Raw genomic sequence first — 20270 nt, 5'->3', positions numbered from 1 at the left:
CAGGTTGGAGTGAGCTCTGAGGTGTTTCCCAGTGCATCACTGCTGAATATGCTAATTATCCCTTTAGTATCCCTGAAAGCTGAACACACCTCCAAAATGAGTGGAATGCAATGATGTGTCAGCGTGTTAATTTTACTGAGCCACACTAATCCAACATGCATACAGATTGTTTTGGACTTGTTGGTCCTCATCGGTGCATGGCATGAATTAATATGTCTCTATGGGGTAGGGCTTGAAACACCCAGAGGTCCAGATTGCCCAGCAAGCTCATGGTGAACCAGAACTGCTAGAAGTGTGTAAGGGGCTGAAAAGGACCAAAAAGATACGTGACATTAACAAGCTGACACATCATTGCATTCCAGTGGTTCTGGAGGTGTGTTTGGCTTTCAGGGACAACAAAGGGACAATTGGCATAATCTGCAGTGATGCATTGTGGGAGGCCTCATATGCTCACTCCAGCCTGAATAATTGCAAATACCTTCTGTTTTAAGAAGGCAAATTTCTGTTTTGCATAGCGTTTTTAGAAAGAGGGCTTTTTGGTCCTTTTAAGCCCCTTACACAATTCTAGGATCTTTCAAAGTTGTCCATCTTTAAAGGTTATAAGACGACACCAGGATTGCAAAATAATAAATGCTATTAAACAGCCTCCTTTAACTCATACAGTCTGTATTTACAATATCTGGATACCCTACTGGAAAGATGTTTCTGGAGAGCTGTAGAAATGTTGGTAGATTACACAGGATCTGTGGGTGAGGGGGCAAAGGTGAGGGATTTTATGCACTTGTTGGTTTATATACTTTGACAACGATTGTGATTAATAATAAATATGACTGAATGTTCTAGCTCGCCATTGTGTTTATACTAGTAGTATGTATTTTTTATTGGCTTGTGATGCTACTGATATAAGGGTTCAAATCCAGCCTTTCTTTTTGTATATTCTAAAGAAAAAGCTGAGCCTGTGAGGTAACCATTAATTCTTGTCTCTATTACAGTGAAGTACTCTTCTCTGCAGTCCCAGTCTGCTGCTCCTCCTTCAGAAGACCCATCCAAAGTGTGAACTCTACAGGGTGACCAGGATCTCCCTCAACCGCTCATGTAACTTGCCAGCTTCACCCTGTCTCTGGACTGAATCTTTGTTTTTATTTATTAAGCCCAACAGGTCATCTTAGGTTGGATCCACAGTTATATATGAGTTTGCTCCCTTTTTTGGTCTACTGTACGCTGGCTTTTGACATCTTCGCTATAAGATCTCAAAAGCAAGAGACCTGTACACTAGACCTTTACTTGTTTACATTGTGGATATTGATCAGTATTTTATCTCCTACGACATTCTTTGCCGACTCACTGAACAAATGCAACTAGGGAGGCAGAGATTTTTCTCAAGCAATGCTTTTGAAATGCACTATTTTGGCATACATAAGGGATTTTCACTCTTGATATTGAGCAATTTTAGGTTACTTTTTTTGCGGGAGATATCCCAAGCTCCTCAGTCTGTTACATGGGATTGTTACATTCATTTCCATATCTGTGGTAACCACGGTGAATGCTGCCACTTATTTATTTTGTAGATAACGGTATACTAAGATTTCAACTTGATGTGAATATTTTCTGATGTCTAGATACCCCACATCCCACACCTGCTACATGTGGTCTGTACCTTGTGGAACATTTATCATGTGACTCATGTCCCAGAGCACCATCTTTGAGAATCGTGTCATTTAAGCAAATATGCAACTCTACAATGACATATTAGAAATGGTTTGACTTGTCATCTTGGTGCCTTGATAACTGAATCATTAGGTGCAATTACATTTCTTATGACCATTCTTTCAAAATATGCTAATTTGCACTCCAGATGGCCTTGGATGTATGCTTTCTGCATAACATGGCTAACTTTTTTTTTTCTCTTTGTTTTTAAATAAATTAAATGAATTTGTTGGCCTAAAATATGAAAAGTTAAATCTGTGTTTGATGTGGTCTTAAACAATGCTAGACAACAAGTACACCAAGTTAAGCAATGTGAATATTTTGCATTTTTACTTTAGGGCTGTGTCACTCGCAGAGATCTGTAACCACTACAAATCACCAGCTGCTGTTATTACGATTATTCAAAGGAATTGCTCACAGCTTTATCACACTTGCTGCAGTTTGTGGCTGTATAGACTTGTATAGGACACAGATCTCTTATACAAAGTTGCCGGTGCGACTTGGTCTTTATCTACTTTTGTTTCACTCTTGCAGGACCAATCACTATTTCTCCAAAGGTCTTATTACAACGGTACTGTGAGCAAGAAGCAGTATGCCTAGTGACTTGGTGTCAAAAATGTGACTAGCAAGGTGGCAACTTCTACAGATATGATAAATTATGACTCACCAGCTGTTTTCTTTTCTTTTTTTTGGTGGTCTTTAATCCTTTAATTTCATTTCTGAAGTCCCTGGCTTCTGATTTGGTCAAAGCAAGTAGAAATGTGACTTCTTGTCTCTGCATTTGCCTTCCTAAGTAATATTTATTGCTTCCTTCTTACATACACTAATTGCTATGGACAACTAGAACAAATATTTCCCTCACATATTAGGCCCAGGGTTTTAGACAAACAGTTTTATTTTTCTCTGAAGTATATAGGTTTTGGAAGCTAAATATCATAAAAGCCAAAAAAAAAAAGTGTAGAGAACCAACAATCATTTTCATATACAAAGAGAAAATCAAATGCCAAGGCAAAATAATAGTAATTGTAATAACCCAAGCATTTGTATGGTCCTTTTCTCCTGTTGCACTCAAGAGCTGCAGCCACTGGGACACACTCAAGAGACCACCCTGCAGTGTTAGGGAGTCTTGCCTTGAACTTTTTACTGGCCAGGATTCGAACACCTTATTTGTACATGCTTTTACCTTACAAGGCACATTTTTGACAGAAGCATACATCTTGAACACAAGGAAAGAAAGTGCCCTGGCAGATTGGACTGTGATTGGTTGAGTTCTTCTTTCCTTTGTCTTCTCTGTACAGTGTTGAATAATAACGTAACCATGCTATAGGCAGATACTCGCATGAACTTCACATGAACTGTATAGTTTATATAATTATATAGTATAATTTCAATGTTTTATAGCTTTTTGTTCACCATAACATGTGTATGTATATAATACTTAGCAAAACTGTGTAAATCTTGATCACTAACCTTGTTTGTAATGTTCTCATCCCTTCCCAAATATTTCCTTAAACCCCATTCTTCCATCTTCACAGTATTCCGAGGTGACCATTCTGAGCATAGACTCCTCTGAATACAAGTCCGTGACTAGGGTGTTTTCCACACTCTTTCATCTTTCTATGGTGCAAGGCAGAAATATCCATGCAGCAAACTAAGCATGAACTGCAGCCTGTTGCCTAGACAGTGCATTAAAGCCTGAGAACTATAGTAAAGCAGGCACATTGGGCTCAATTCTGGTAGGGGTTTGCGGTATCTAAATAAGTCGGGAAAATACCGCATTCGTTACTTTATTTTACATTCTGGTACATTTTTCCTACTGCGATGAAGTTTTATAAATGACCGACAGAAGGATAAAACACTCAGTAATTTGAGAGGTAATCATGCGGAAAACTGTTAAATGAATGTGGTATTTTCCCGACTATTATGTGAGCACGTGTTGCAGGCAGACCAGAGCACAGAGCATAGGATCCGCTTGGATTGGAGGAAGGAGGAGAAATAACTATTGGCTTATTTAAAATTTTTGTACGTTTTTTTCTTTTTTTTTTATGTTTGTTTTTTTGTTTAATCCCCTCCCCGGTTTCCCACCCTCTCCCTCCCGATTTCTCCTCCAGATCCCCCGATAGCGCTGGGAGATGAGCAAGAGGAGTATCTCTCACTGAGGCTCTCTCCAGCAATGACCGCGCATCCTCCACCGCCGTACAGCTCCGGGCTACTGTTCACAGTACCAGGAATGCGGCTTGATGACTTCATCAAACCGCATCCCCGCGGTCATCGCTGGAGAGAGCCTTGGTGAGTGATACTCATCTTGCTATCAGGAATCAGGAGGGAGGGGAGCAGATTGTGAAGGGGAGGAGGGGATTGTGAAGGGGGGGGGGGCTTGAAGAGAGAATGGCTAAATAAGCTTTTTTTTTTTTTTTACCTGGGGACTCTTAATGGGGACTCTTATACCTGGTTAACCTATACTCTGGCACCTATAGCTGACCTACCTATACTCTGGCAACTACACCTGACCTACCTATACTCTGGCACCTATAGCTGACCTACCTATACTCTGGCGCCTATAACTGGTTAACTAATACTGGGACAACTCACTCTAACATCAAGCCCTCACTCAATGCACACTCACTCATTTCAGGCCCACACTCTCAGTACACTCACTCATTTTAGGCCCACACTCTCTGCCCACTCATTCTAACCTCAGGCCATTACTCTCAACACCGTCACTCTAACCTCAAGCCCTCACTCTCAGCACACTCACTAGGGATGATCAATGAGATGTATATTTTTCTGAGTTGATGCAAATTTATGCAAAAAGTTAAATGAAAATGGCCCAATCAATTTCAACCTGGGTTCAAACTGGTTCATTTTCAAACTGCATATATTTGCATAAAAATGCATGCACAATCCATTATTTGCCCTATTTCTCTCCTTGTAGACCTGTGAAAAGGTTGATATTTGTTGGCAGATTTGATCATTCTGATTAAATTTGATAGTAATCTATATGCTGCCAATCAACAAACTTTTAACCACTTCGTCCACAGGTCAGTAGATATACGTCCTCTGGGACTTCATCTAAGCCACAGGTCAGTAGATATACGTCTTGTAGCAGAAGCAGTGCTGTGCAGGATTGGGCTTGCTCCTGTGCATATTTCTGGCACTATTTGATGCAGGACTAATTGGTGAATGGGAATAAAAGTTTCCTGAGCTAATGAGATTGATTTTTACTATTAAAAATACTTGTATTTTCTCATTTCATAGTGAAAAACACACTTTGTAGCACTATTTCAGAATCAAATATATTCACCATAAATTGTGACAGGAACATAATCGAAGTTTTGTGATAAGCAGTAAGAATAGCCAAACAAAATGTGTGTTTATCGACAGTAGCACTTTTTATTTTTAAACTGGAATTGGTAAAACTGAGAAATGTTTTTTTCTATTTTTTTTCTTTGTTTTCCCATTAAAATTCATAGAAAACAAAATTGTTTGAGGGAAAAAATGGCATACAATAAAAGCCTAGTTTGTCTTGAAAAAAACAATATATATTTCATTTCTGTGTCATAAGTAGGGATTAAGTTATTTCTGATTAAATAGGGACATAGCTAAACTGTCAAAACTGCTCTGGTCAATAAGTTGAAAACAAGGTCTGGATGCGAAGTGGTTAACTGATTTTGGAGTATTAGTTTATCAATCAGAAATGTGGGATCAGTACATTTTTGGTCAGAAGGGTGACTGGTTCATTAGAAGGATTATAGCTTTGCGACAGTAGCAAAGCAGCGATGTAATCTATTTCTCAATCAGATTTCTGCTGAATTGTGGAGACTCGCATAGTAAGGAATCGATCAATTGTCTCACTGAGCCATAGCTGAGTAGTGGCATCTGTAGCTCAGTTAGTGACAGGCAGAAGCCGCAATGCTTTTTCGTGTAGTGTTCAAGAACGCCTAATGAACATTTGCTCGAAGGCTGGCCATACACATATCTGATAACTTTGACCAAATTGAAAGCGGATCTATGGTTCTCTGTATGCCCAGTCAGTTAACTCTTAGCTGATGTTGGGCAGTTTATTGACCAAGTCGTTGGGTAGAGAAGGTGAGGGGAAGAGTGGCGGCGGATTAACAGTGGCATTGTTGTACTTAAGTGATACAAAGCTAGCAGCTCAGTGAATTCTCAGTCTGGTTTCTGCTGAAGTTCTAAACAAAATCTAATAGGCAAAGTGATAAAATCAATAACTAGTACCCAATCGATTGTCAAATCTAGGAGTGATCAATCACTGTGTGTGGCTAGTATGATAGTCTGACCGGTTTATCTTAAGCCATTTGGCATTACTGAAGCGTGTTAGAACCACTATGTGTGACCCCACCCTTCCAGAGGTCGCACTATCCTCCATTATTTATTACTAAGCCAACAATGCTCATGTTTATTTGATTAATACTGTACATGTTGTTAATGGAAGCTCTGATCTGCCCACTTATTTATAAATGCGTGATATGTAAATATGCTACTTTACATGTCACAGTACTTCAGAGGGACTTTCATTAAGGAAGGATTGAGGTTTATTCTTTTGTGATGTACAGCAAAATGTGCGAAGTCACATCAGTACCAGTGTGGCGTGCTGTTGCCTATCAACACAAAGAAGCAACACTTGAAAAGTGTACTGTTGCTTAGCAACATCGAGAAACTTCACACTGTCCTAGAAAAGCTTGGATACTTTACCGTTTGGAAATGAAGATTTAAGCACAAATCAGTACTGTTCTCATGCCTTTGTAAATAGGAGAGTAATCAATTGTTTGTAAATAGGAGGTAGTATTCCATCAAGGCAAGTCTGCAGCGTAAGTTCAGCAGAATGGTAGTGTCATAGTAGAAATCACTTCTCAGTAATTTAAAGGCATTCTAAAGTTCTCTAATTATTTAGCAATACATTTCTAGTAAAGCTGTAAAGGAATTGCTTCACAGTTGTATAAGAAGACACACAATCTGCTTGTATAGCAAAGGGAGATAGGATTGCTACTAGCGTTAGTGTAAATATGTGTGAAATGTTCCTTGTGTCAGTGTTTCTGCACAGGAATATATACAGTATTTGAATCACACCTGATTGATCCTGCATCTCTTGCTCTGATCATTTTATTTCAGGAATGCACATTTGGATACACTGAGCATCTGATTGGATGTTTAAAATCAGCACAGTGAAGTGTCACCTCCTATTGGCTTCAGTAAACCACCTACACTATTCGTACGTTGTTGATGTAATAAGAATTTAACGTGCCACTTTTAAGCTATTACTGAGAAAGTACAGCTGTCTGCCCTGTGTATTTACACTTTCTTGCCTGGTTGAGCTCTGACAATCTGCACCGAGTGTTGGACTGAGAGGTGTCTAGTGAATGCTTATCAGAAACAGAAACAAGCTCAGAGAACTGATAATCAAATATTGCATCAAGGTGCCTGCCAGTTGTATATGAAATGGGACAAAGTAAATCACTTTGTCTTTTCTCCATTCGACTTCTTTCTAATTATGTATTATTTTGTGTTCTTTATTTAGTTGTTATGATTTTCTTTTGCTTGTTTTTGTGTTGTTTTGGTTTGTTTATACTTGGAAATCTAATAAGTGAACCTCCTATTGCACCTCTACATTGTTTTCTTAGAGTGTTTCATATCTTAATGTCCTGCGCTTGTGCGGCTTGTGACTAACATCACATGACTGTTCAAATGTGTCCATACGCACAAGGGAGAAGGTTAACACCAAAAAATAGTGGACTCCACACAGAATCGTATCCCAATGCAATGGAATTATGTTCCTTTGCACTGTTTGCAGTGCACCAAATTCTACTGTACTAACACACAGCATGTTGTGCGTTACTAGACTACACACACTAACAGCTGCTGTGTAAACATATGTCTGTGGACTGTATGGGTTGTATCTCATTGGTAATTATTTATTTTTTCTATACTGCCGACCTCTTCTGCAATGCTGTACAGGCTATATCGTTTTGTCACTGACTGTCCTTCTAAGGGGCTCACAATCTAATGCCTACCATAGTCATATGCCCATCATAGTCTAAGGCCAATTTAAGGGGAAGCCAATTAGCTTATCTTTTACAATTGGGAGTCCCTGGAGGAAACTCATGCAAACACAGGGTAACTCCTTAAAGGTATAGTGTCCTGGCTGGGATTTGAACCAGGGACCCAGTGCTGCAAGGCCAGAGTGCTATCCACTATGCCACCGTGCTGGCCAGTAACATGCGATGTGACTTTTTATCACTGTTGCAATCCTATTTTTCAGGATGTTCAACACGTGTCTAGTGTGAGAACACCCGGTTTCTCACAACACAATTCCTACTGTAGTCTAAGGACAATTTTGGGAACCAGTTAACTTATCTCTTGTGTTTTTGAAATGTGTGTTCAGAGAAGTTTCTAGGCTAAATTGCACCCAAGGCGAGAATGTAAAAATTGCGCCCCAAAAATCGGTCGATTCAGTAGATCTGTCCAGACAGAAAATCTTTCTTGATCGCCGGCAGGTCGGGAGCGTGGCGTTCGAGTTAGTGACGACCGACACAGCAATGATATTACCTCTCTGGCTGGCGCGAGTCCCCGGGTCCATGCTGTCCCTTCTTCTGGCGTTGTCCTCCATCTATTCTTCACTTCCTGTCCTGTGAGAAGGTGAAGTTCAAATAGACTCTACGCACTCTACTGTTTGAACTTCCGCTTGCCACAGGATGGGACAGGAAGTGAAGAGGAGACTAAAGAGGACACTGGAAAAAGGGACAGCACGGACCCAGGGACTCACGCCAGCCAGACAGGTAATATCATTTCTGCTGGCCAGGGGAGCACGAAAGGAGGAAGGCCAGGGGGTAGCGAGGCAGGCGGCAGTTCCACAGGTTGTGAATTGATTTCATGCTAAAATAAATTCAAAATCTTTGTGCAGTGTATGGGCAGCAAGTAGATCCCTCTCTGATCAGATTCGATCACAGAGGGATCTATCTGTTGGTTGATCTGGTGGCTATCAACTAGTGTATGGAAGCCTTCAGTCCTGCCAGGTGTTCTCTGTGCATAGAACTCTCAGTAAACATTCCACAGGGGGAGATATGGCTTGCTTAGCAGTTGGAAACAGCTGCTATTTCCCATGATGCAACGAGGTGACACAGCAAACTGTCAGGACCATGGTCCTGACATCACACTGTGGGAGGGGTTTCACCACAATATCAGCCATACAGATGTCCCTGATTTATCTTTTTTGAAAAAGGAAGAGATTTGTCATGGGAACGTGGGTATCTACTACCAATTGAGATGATGATCATTCCTGGGTTAAAGTTCCTCTTTAAATAACAGGACTAAAGAAAATAGGTTAGTAAAATATCCTTTTAGATCAATTGCAGTGAATGCAGATTGATACCAATGTACTTTTGTCACAATTTCTGCTTACAGCCCTTAGCTCATTAACTTGTACAGAAGCCCTGAGGCCATCTGATGTGTTGCTACAGAAGGTGCTCCCTTGTCTTCAGTTCTGAGGTGGCACATCCCGAGACAGCCTGACCTGTGAGTACAGCTTGCAGTTTGTGAGCTGGGAACAATAGGTCAGCTTTTTTAGGCAATTCTGCCTAGTGTGTTCCTACCCTCAATGGCAAACAATACTTATAGATATGCCATGAAAACAGATGAGATTATGAATACTGCCAGTTAAACTAATGCTAGGGACACACTATTAAATTTTCTGTGAGATCGATTATTTCCATCATGTCCAATCTGATTTCCGATCGATTCCTGATTGTTTTCTGATCGATTTTCCGATAGAAGTGAATGGAAAAGACTCAGAAATTGATCGGAAAACAATCGGGAATCAGATCGGACATGTTGGAAATATTTGATCTGCCAGAAAATCTCGTAATGTGTACGGAGCAAAAAGGCAGGTCACATAATAAACACTGCCAGTTAGACTGATGAATAATCAGTTACATTGGTAAGATCTCCATAGAACAAAATATATCTTCAGTAGGATTTGGATCTGTTCAGGAACTAATCAGATTCTCTAACTGGCAGCTGAGTACACAGCTTCAAGTTACTTGATTAGCACTTTGGAATTCTGATTATCCCCTGCATAGCTCCCGGTGAAAGTAATATTCTAATTAGATGGTCGATCGGCTGCCAAGTCAATAGATGTATGGCCACTATAAGGTGGTAGCAGCACAATCGTTTAATCCACACCCTTTAATATCCCGTAGTTCCTGTTATCAGATGTGGTGTGAATCAGCTTCCATTGCTATAGACGAGTAAGAGGCCTCTTTGCCTCAGCAGCTGGGGAAGAGGAGAGGTTTGGGTCACAAGAGGATGGCCGGTGTTCCAACATTTTAGCACACCCGACAGAATAGCATACAAATGCTACTGAGCATGTGCAAAGTCATGCAGGGCATACATTAACCCCATAATACCCATCAGCAGCATTAACCTTTTCAACCCCAGTTAGCTGCCTGTGTGCTGGTGTGCAATCTCCACTATCCAAGTGGACATAGAGTTAGAATAAAAAGTTGTCCGAGCGAAGCGAGGACCGAGCCCGCAGCCCAGCGAGCGGGCTAGGGGACACTGATTCTACTAACAAGGGGTATATCACTTTAAATGTATGCTATTCTGTCAATGTATGCTAGTTAGTTGGAACACCGGGACTATTGAGAGTTTTATGAGAAGAGTGCGTGTTTCCTCCCTATAGTATTTTTCTTCATTAAGGTAAACCTGCACATTCCTGGGTAAGATTTAATATTACATTTTCATCTGCTTTTGTGACTTTTACTATTGATTATTTTGACATGTAGTTTTCACAGAAGGTCCCCTGATTTATGTATCTGTCCTTCCTATGCAGGTTTGCTGTACTGGTTTCCTGTGAAGCAGGTTCATGCGTAGCTAACTATCCAGGCTGTGTTTCTGTTTGTGTCTGAACGGCACTAGCATAATGCAGAACACGCCGCCACCTGCTCTCACCAAATGTCCCCCGTGGAGTTCACAGCTCCCCAGATCCATCATTTGCAAAACACTCAAACCGCTGGTGAGCTGCCTCCACTTTCATTAAATCCAGAACGTCTGTTCCGCAGAATATGCAGCCCTTGCAAATTATACCTGTGCTTACAGTGGCTCAACACAACATCAAGTCTTATTTCTCCCTTTCTTCCCCATTAACCGAGGCCTTCCAATCACATGTGCTATAGCTGCTCATGTTCTATCGCTTCCTGCAGTGTCTGATGGAGATGCGAATACGCCACTAATTTGTAGTCTGTGTGTGAAAATCTGATCCTCTTAACAAGAACATTCTGACTGTTAAGGAAATTATACGGATGTGCAGCCAGGAATCAATACTCTGCTTCACTTAATCAAGAGCAGGTCAGCAAACACAATTAATGGAAGTTGGTAAAACTGTTTCTGCTGAGGACATTAAGCACCTATAGACAGTTTGTCACACAGGGAAAATGGATTGTTGGGAATGGAATGTTGTTGACTGAAATAAAATAATTGTAAAATGGAAGCTTTGCTGTGTATTTATTGGAAGTGACGCACTCTGTTCAGGACACTGTATACAGTGCAAGGCAAAGTGCTACATTCTGTAATGCAGCATCACTCTAAGCTGTTATCGAAGTAATGAAGGCTTTTGGCACCACAGGAGCTTTATGTAAAAAGACTTCACTTCATTTGACCAGGAACAGTGCTAATCACAAAGTTGTTATAGACGGTATACAGGGGCACAAGGTCAAGCTTGGAAACCAGGTAGCCATTGGCCAATAGCTGCAAGAAATATTTCTTCTCTACTACACAGAGATCATGCAGTGACACAATACATAAGTATGCTATTGGCTCATAACACATAAAGTCCCCATGTCCCCTGTCATTGCGCCACTCCTGTATGTAATACAGAGCATTGTACATTTACCTGCTTCTGGTGGCTGGATAGGTCTTGCGGCTCCAGTTTCTGCGTGTCATGTGTAATGCATCAAGAGCCACATGGTGATTGGCTGCACAGCACGGTGATGAGGACCTATCTTGCCATCGGGAGCAGGTAAAATATAATGTTCCACTGCTGCTCTGCATTACGTAGAGGAGCGACTTCCCTGTGATGGAGGTTAACTGGATACTAGGAAAGAGGGGTCTGGCCAATAGATCTCTGCAGGGGGGGGGCACTTTGCAAGATCTGATAAGGTGATGGCCTTTTTTTTTTTTCTTTTTACTACCACTATCTGCCATTATAAAGTCCCTTCTAACTCCTAAAGGGCTTCAGAAAAAAACAATTAAACTTTTGATAGTGTTCCTTAAACAATTTTCTCACACAGAACCCTCCCCTATGGATGCCTAACCTTTAAAAATAAACCAGCCACGCGCAACCTTAACTTTACCCCACGCCTAACCCTAAAAAACGCCCCCCACACCTAACACTAACCACTTCTCCTGCCTAACTCTTAAACACACCCTCCATGCCTAACCTTATCCTTTTCCCCACCTGACCTTAACCGACCCTGCTGCCAATCCGCCACAATTTGACGCCTGTGGTGACACCCAAGCTTCCCGCATTGGCAGGGCAGGCCCGGTACACTGTAGTTATGGCCTCTGTAACACGTGTGATCTACTCATAAGGAACCAAGAGAATATAGTGCAGTCCAGTGTAAGACAGGGAGCATACCTGAGTGGGTGAAATTGTGGGTGTTTTCTTTTGTGCCACCTCATACGCGGTTTCCGCTTCTGGATGTAGTTTTTCATAAATGTTGAAATTTTAGAATTGCTGAAAAACCTTTATATAAAACATGCAGTTTATCATGAAGCAGACACAAAAACTGGAATGAACAGCAAATGAATGCAGAATATTCTGCCATCCATAGAAAGTCATTGCAAGTGCATCACTTTGTGTTCCTCACAACCGGCAAAATGCCTGTGTCTAACCCAAGTGTGCGCCCAGCCTCAGGCAAGCCAGAGAAAGTAGATGAATAGTTATTGCTTGCATACAAATTGTATGTAACATGCAAGTGGATCGGTTAAATGCACTTCCTGGTGATTTTATCTGGCTCAGGCCCAAGCTGCATACAATTTGCATGCAAGCCAAAATGATTAGCATCACATTGACCATCTCTGTTAAGGATGGACAATGAGGCCTGGGGCACACCAGAGGAGTTTTTCTGAGCGTTTTGAGTTTTTAAATCTGCTGCTAATGTTATCCTATGTGTCTGTGCACACTGGAGCAATGAGGTTTTGTAAAAAAAACCCATAGCATTACATTGGGAAGAGCTTTTGAAACCTCTAGCGCCCAAATGCTAGAGGCTTCAAAAGCTTTTTCCCAATGTAATGCTATGGGGTTTTTTACAAAACCTCATTGCTCCAGTGTGCACAGACACATAGGATAACATTAGCAGCAGATTTAAAGAGACTCTGAAGCGAGAATAAATCTCGCTTCAGAGCTCATAGTTAGCAGGGGCATGTGTGCCCCTGCTAAACCACCGCTATCCCGCGGCTAAACGAGGGTCCCTGAACCCCCGAAATCCCCCTCCGAGCAGCGGGGGATCTCTTCCGGATTGAGGCAGAACTAACCGCCGCAGCCCTGCCCCACGCACGTCTGTCAGCACGCATCTCCGCCTCTCCCCCCGCCCCTCTCAGTCTTCCTTCACTGAGAGGGGCGGGGAGAGGCGGCGATGCGCCGCTGATAGACGCGACTGGAGGCAGGGCTGCAGCTGTTAGCCCTGCCTCTAGGAGCAGCAAAATCTACGACCAATTTGGTAGTTGATTTTGCAAGGGGTGGTTTGGGGGTGAAGGGACCCCCGTTTAGCCGCGGGATAGCGGCGTTTTAGCAGGGGCACGCTATGAGCTCTGAAGCGAGAACTTTCTCCACACAATCCAGGCCTGACTCTGCTTTTTGCGCTCATGCTAAATTCCCTTTAATGGAGTCCTTGGTACATTTACCTAGGCTAATAACAGATCATAATCCCTTATTGATTACAATTAAGTGATCGGTCTTATTCCCCCTCTCCATGTGGAAAATGTTCCCTTTTTATTTGATTTCTTTTTGTTTGAGCTCTCTGGGTGAAAATGGGGAAGATTTCCATAGATAGACACTGAGACAGTGACAGCTTGTCATTCTGGGATGTGTTGAAGGCATGTGGGATTCTTCTTTATGGTGAGAAGAACTTCCAGAGAGATGGCTCTTTTCTATTTCACAGCCATATTTCAAAGCAATCTTTAACTTGGACCCTTCAGATGCCAATGTGTCATTAGGCTGAGGGGGGTATACAAACTGCATGCCTAAAAATGGTGGAATTTCAGCAATTTTCTACTAAGCAGGCTGTACATGGATTGAGCAAGAAGACTGGTAGAATATCAGCCTTATTTGCTGCCTGAGATCTTTGCCTGCAATAACTAGTATCCAAGTCTCAGAATTTAGGACTATAAGGAACCCACAAGCTATACCTAAAGCCTTCCAACAGTTTTACAGATGACAGTTCAGCTTGATGCCCCAGCTACCAAGACATATTTGAATATATATTTGTGTGAGATGGATCTCCCTTGACTAGCCCCAAAGTAGAAATTTCTACTCATTCCAAATATCAAGGACAACATCCTAGAAGCAATAACATATTTTCCAAATACTAAGACACTTAATCTTGATAGCTTCCTCGTTGAGTTTTACAACAACCCTGAGGAAATCTTTGTCCCCCATCTTCTAGGGGTATACTGTATAACAATTCTCTTCTCAGTGATGGCTTCCTTCCCAGTTCAGGGTACTTTTACAGTTGGGAATTTGGAACAATCGCACTGCATTGAAGCCGAAAAGAGAAGAAAAATGAACATTGAACTTCCAGGATTACTACAGAAGTGGCACGGTAATGCACTGCAGCTTCTGCAGTACCCGGAGCACTTCTATCACACTGCATCACAGGCAGCGAGCATGTCATGTTCTATTGCCTGCAATGGCCATTGCAGTGAGGGAGGGAGTACCATGGTGCAACGGGGTAAGTCCCTGAATGTTAACAGCCATAACTGCAGTACTACCTAATCCCAGTTAGGATCTGTTTCAATGTAATTTGCATGGACCAATTTTGTTCTTTAAAGGGAACCTGATGTGAAAGTGATCTGGAGGCGGCTATATTTATTTACTTTTAAACAATTCAAGCTGCCTTGCCTGGCTGCTGTCCTGTGTCTTTAATACTTTAAGCCATAGCCTGTGAAAATTTTTGTGACTCAGAATTTGATGCCAGATCAACAGCACTGCCAGGCAACTAGCATTGTTTAAAAGGAAATATGCCAGCCTCCATATCCCTCTCACCTCAGGTTCACTTTAACAGTAGATCTTTAAATCCTCACCAAGTGTTAGCTACTCAAAACAGAGCAAACGCCAGGAAATTTGGGTAAACCCTGTGCCACCTTAGGCTGTAACGTAAATTACGGCTATAGCAGAACTTAGACAGTAATTTGAGCACAGTCAAAAGGGAGCTCAAATTACTTTAAAAACAGTGTAAGTTGGCGGCAAGCAATAGCTAGCAGTTGAATTATGTCTTTTCCCGAGTCCATGGTGACCTGAAGTAATAGTAATTAACACTTTGCAAATTTTACAGAAGTGTGAGCTGTCTTTCAGTTTTACCTTGCACCCAAATTCACCAGTGCTTGTTTTGCATGCATGCCTAGCTACTAGCCTCACACTAAACTTGCCCTGTCCGTGATGCCCTTCCTCAAAAGTGCTCACTGCTGCAATCTTGTGTGGGCGTGGCCTTTCTCCAGTCAATGAAGGAGAGAGAGGCAGCAGAGCCTGCCCCTACATCCCCATCCACGCTAGCAGCAGGAGGCAAGAGCACCATCATTGCAGGTCCTCCTCATTCTCCCAGAGGAAGCACCTCACAGAGTAGGTCTGGCACAGCTATAATAGCCAGAGCAATCATTTCTTAAGAGAACCTGTGAGTTTATATTATATGGAAAAACTCTATCTTGAGGGAAGCCTCTGGATCCTTCCCATCTCCCTCCACCTCACCACTGTTCCAGTGCTGAGACTCTTAAGTGTGGCCACACTGCGCCGAAGCATGGACCAGCTCAGGCTTCGGCAGAAAAAGCCAGGCCTGATTGGGTCCTGTGCATGGTTTTGCGGAAGGGACAGAGCTGGAACAGGCCTGTGGAGGAGGATGAGGGAAACCTCTGAGTTATCTTGCTGCGCAGGATTGGATTTGACTTAGGGCCCTTTTCCACTAGGGCGTTTGCGACTGCTTAATCGCAAAACCGCAAACCGCTAGTGATTTTAAAATCGCTACGGTTTGCTTTTTAACATAGGAATCGCGGTAGGTAATTTCCACTACCGCGATTCATTTTTTACTTGATCGCGATCGCGCCGCGGAGCGACTTTTGCCGTGATTTTGCTATGCAGTGCATAGCATAGCAAAATCGTGGCCGCAAACGTCGGGAAATCGCCGGTAAATTTTTTGCTTTTTCGATTCAACAATCGCTAGCATTCAGCGTGAACGCTAGCGATTGCTAGTGGTAAAGGGCCCTCAGGGCCCTTTTCCACTAGAGCGATTATGATTGCTGAACCGCAAAATCACAAATCGCTAGTGATTTTGAAATCGCTAGAGTTGTTACTTTATCATAGAAATCACGAGAAGTATTTTCCACTACAGTGATTCGATTTGGAAATCGCAAATCGCAATCGCTTGCTGGAGCGATTTTTACAATGATAATGCAATGCAAATGAAAATCACAAATCGCAATCGCATAACAGAATTAATGAAAAATCACAATCACTGGCATTTGTGATTGCAATTGTTAGTGGAAAAGGGCCCTTACTGCACAGGCAGGGCTGTTCTTGCTTAGGCGCAGTATGTACATTTTGCACACCTGTACATAGTGGGCATCTTCATGGGGTGGAAACAGCTGCAACCAGACTACAGACTGGGTATGAACCTGATAGAGAAACATTATCCACAATATGCAATGCCTCAGTGTGACACTAGCCACTAACTGAAATGTACAGCATTTTTCTAACAACCACGTATCCTTTCACTTAAACACTTTGAAGACGATCTCAGTTTCATAATCAAACAATTTTTAGTATAAATGTTCCTGTAATGCTGTCACCATGGAAATGAAAAGAAAATGTTTTTGGAGATGTTTTAGCAGGCATTTCACTTTAACTGTGATAATGGTTTAGCTACATCTACAACAATAGAAGGAAATGGGTTATATCTTCCTTATCCTATGTTAGGAACAGGTATTATACAAAAATGTTCTTTTGACTATAAAACAAACACCATTTTTATGTACATACTCTCTTTGTCTCACACATAAGCGATCTTAAAGAAACACTGAAGCACAAAAAAAATTATGCTATGATTTGTATATGTAGTACAGCTAAGAAATAAAACATTAGGAGTAGAGACATAAGTCTAGTATTGTTTCCAGTACAGGAAGAGTTAAGAAACTCCAGGTGTTATCTATGCAAAAAAGCCATTGAGCTCCACTTTCAAAGTCCCAGAGAGCTCTGTTTTCTGAAGCTTGTTATCAACTATCAGTCGTATGTTCTTTTTCTCTGCAACGAAGGGGTTCAAAAGTTCACTGCTGCTCTGTAAAATCATTTAGTATGCTGAGTATTGTGTAAACTGCAAATATTAGAGAATGATGCAATGTTATAAAAACTATATAACTGTAAATAAAAATTAGAATATTTTATTTGCTACTAATGTTCTAGTAATTATCCGTACTACACAACCAATTATATCATACATTTTTTTTCGCTTCAGTGTCTCTTTAAAAAACTGTTCACTTGACTATTTCTGTACGTTGTGCAGAGTTGCAATTCTGCTTTTTGACGCACATCTAATGTATTTCAATGACATTGCCTTTGACTAAAAAACATGCCAAAAATGGGCAAACTGAAAACCGCATGCAGAGTTTGCATGGATAAGTGTGAATGCCGCTTTATCTAAAGACTGACACAAGTCTACAGAAATGGTAGTAAAGGAAAATATGGTCAAAGGTTGCAAATGAATGTGATCACCTTGGGTGAGCTCGTTTTTATTTATTTTTTTTATTTTTTTTATTTTTGCTTTTCTTTAATCAAAGTTGTTCTAGCCTCATTAAAAAATGTACTACAAATCTGTAGCAGGTTTTGTGGTTGACTCACAGTTGTGTGGAGCACCTTCCTCTAGCTAGCGAACAGTTCTGAACAAAACCTAATGTGAACCCAGAACACGGATAAAGACTGCTGCTGCAAATTATGTTGCATGAGACCCCTGGATTTGCTACCTAAGGGCCTGTTTCCACTAGACGTGTTGCTATGCGGAAACCACTCTGCATTGCAACGCAAGGAAACTGCAACAATTTACATCAATGGAGTGGTTTCCATTGACGTAAATTTACCTATGTGATCCGGTGCGATGTAACACAGGAGAAATTATGGATAGCATGCTGAAGTTTTTCGCAGCACTCATCTGAGTTCCCATAGCCGCCGACGGGAAGCTGCATGACGCCGCATCCGGTTGTATGGAAGACAACGAAATACTTGCGAAGGGAAGCGGCGATCGCCTCGCATCCTAAACGCTAGTGGAAACCAGCCCTTAGGGCCCATTCACACTAGAAGCGTTTTTTGGAGCGATTTGCGATTGATTAGCGTTTTTTAAAATCGCTCCCATTCACTTTCAGTAAGTTCTCGGAAAAATCACAGCGATTTTTGTGTACGCAATCGTGAAATCACTGCATTTTTTTCCCACAAAAATGATCGCGGCTCGCAGACTAAATGTAAACGCAGGAGACATTTGTCTCCTTTGTTTACATTAAACGGCGCTGCTGCTGCAGCAGCGCCATAAGGCAGATCGGCGATCCCCGGCCAATCAGCGGCCGGGGATCGCAGCCATGTGACAGATGACAGCCTGTCACAGGCTGCACAGGACGGATAGCATCCTGTGCAGCCCCGATCACCAGGGGTGAGAGGGAGGGGGGAAATTCGCTGCGGAGGGGGGCTTTGAGGTGCCCCCCCCTGCAACACCGAGGCAGGCAGGAGCGATCAGACCCCCCCTGCACATCATCCCCATAGGGGGGAAAAAGGGAGGCGATCTGATCGCTCTGGCTGCAACCTGATCTGTGCTGGGGGCTGCAGAGCCCACCCAGCACAATCATAAAAAAAGCATGCTGGTCCTTAAAGGGGCACTACAGCGAAAAACTAACATTTAAAATATGTGCAAACATAGACAAATAAGAAGTACATTTTTTTCCAGAGTAAAATGAGCCATAAATTACTTTTCTCCTATGTTGCTGTCACTTACAGTAGGTAGTAGAAATCTGACAGAAGTGACAGGCTTTGGACTAGTCCATCTCTTTATAGGGGATTCTCGGGGATATATTTATTTTCAAAAGCACTTAGTAAATGGCAGTTGCTCCGTCCAATTGCCAAAAAACTGTGTAGCGAGCAGGGAAGCTGGCCAGCATTATTGTTTAAATCCTTTTTCAGGAATATCTTTATAAAGAATAAAAGCCTTGCTGAGAATCCCCTATGAAGAGATGGACTAGTCCAAAACCTGTCACTTCTGTCAGATTTCTACTGCCTACTGTAAGTGACAGCAACATAGGAGAAAAGTAATTTATGGCTCATTTTACTCTGGAAAAAATATACTTCTTATTTGTATATGTTTGCACATATTTAAAATGGTACAGTTTTTCGCTGTAGTGCCCCTTTAAGGGGGGGGGGGGTAAAGGTTGGGTCCTCAAACCTCAAGTGGGTAAAGAGGAGCTGTTACGTATAAGGTCTCAGAGAGAAAAAAAACACATATATCAGTAGCTAAAGATTGGCTGTACTTACATTACATATGCATTTCACTGTCCACGTTTGGATTTCACAGAATTTTTATATAGTATTTGCAGAGAATGATGCTCCTGACAGCTCATGGCAGGTTCCATGTTTGTCTGTCTCCTATGAAGCCAATTGTGTCGTCATGTCTGATGATTCGATTCACAAAAAAGATCCTAATGGACAACACTACTGTGCAGTGAATATTAATTAGTAGAAAAAGACCGATCCCAAGCTCACACTGCTAATTTTGTATTTACCAGGGAGTCAACCAGTTCACACCTGGATCCAATCAAGGTGCACAAATGGACTGTAGAAAGAAAAGGATGACTGGGTCTCCACCTGGATTTAAGCCTCAAAGGCTGCGTTTATTGTATCATAGTTAACACACGACGTTTCGGCCTGAGGCCTTTATCAAATGCTCAAAAAACACTGAGCAAATGCTCACATATAAATCACATACCACATAGTAAAACACACCCCAAAGGGGCGGGCACAAACTTAATTAGGACATTTCAAGAGAGATTTAAAGTGACAGCATCAGTATTGGTAAACATTACAGAAAACATTTCAAACTGAATTCCTCATTAAGTCCATTAGGGACAAGAGTATCTAACCTACTGATCCATCTGCTCTCCCTTCGTAGGAGGGCTACTTCATTATCCATTCCTTCTCCAGCAGTGACCTTCTCCAACACACACCAACGTAAATCACTAACCATGTGATTGGATTTAAAGAAGTGTTTACCTATGGAAGAATCGATATTTTTTTCTGGGTCATCATGATATTT

At 41.8% G+C, this 20270-nt stretch overlaps 1 protein-coding gene across 6 annotated transcripts in view; it reads left to right on the top strand.

Moving 5' to 3' along the window:
* Positions 1-11209, top strand: part of CD99L2 (CD99 molecule like 2) — a 137743-nt gene extending 126534 nt beyond the window's left edge. For 2 of the 6 annotated variants that reach the window (XM_068251032.1, XM_068251027.1), the window contains one exon: positions 993-2376. In XM_068251032.1, the coding sequence (XP_068107133.1) occupies positions 993-1057 (65 nt within the window). In that variant the 3' untranslated portion in view covers positions 1058-2376. Of the gene's footprint in view, positions 1-992; positions 2377-3818; positions 4036-4748 lie in introns of those variants that run through there. The other 4 variants (XR_011023577.1, XM_068251029.1, XM_068251028.1 and 1 more) reach the window with 4 other exon arrangements.
* The last annotated feature ends 9061 nt before the right edge of the window (positions 11210-20270 follow it).

This window comes from Hyperolius riggenbachi, chromosome 8 (assembly GCF_040937935.1).
Source record: "Hyperolius riggenbachi isolate aHypRig1 chromosome 8, aHypRig1.pri, whole genome shotgun sequence".
In the NCBI taxonomy this organism is placed as follows: Eukaryota; Metazoa; Chordata; class Amphibia; order Anura; family Hyperoliidae; genus Hyperolius; species Hyperolius riggenbachi.
This window is presented reverse-complemented; position numbering and strand designations above follow the sequence as displayed.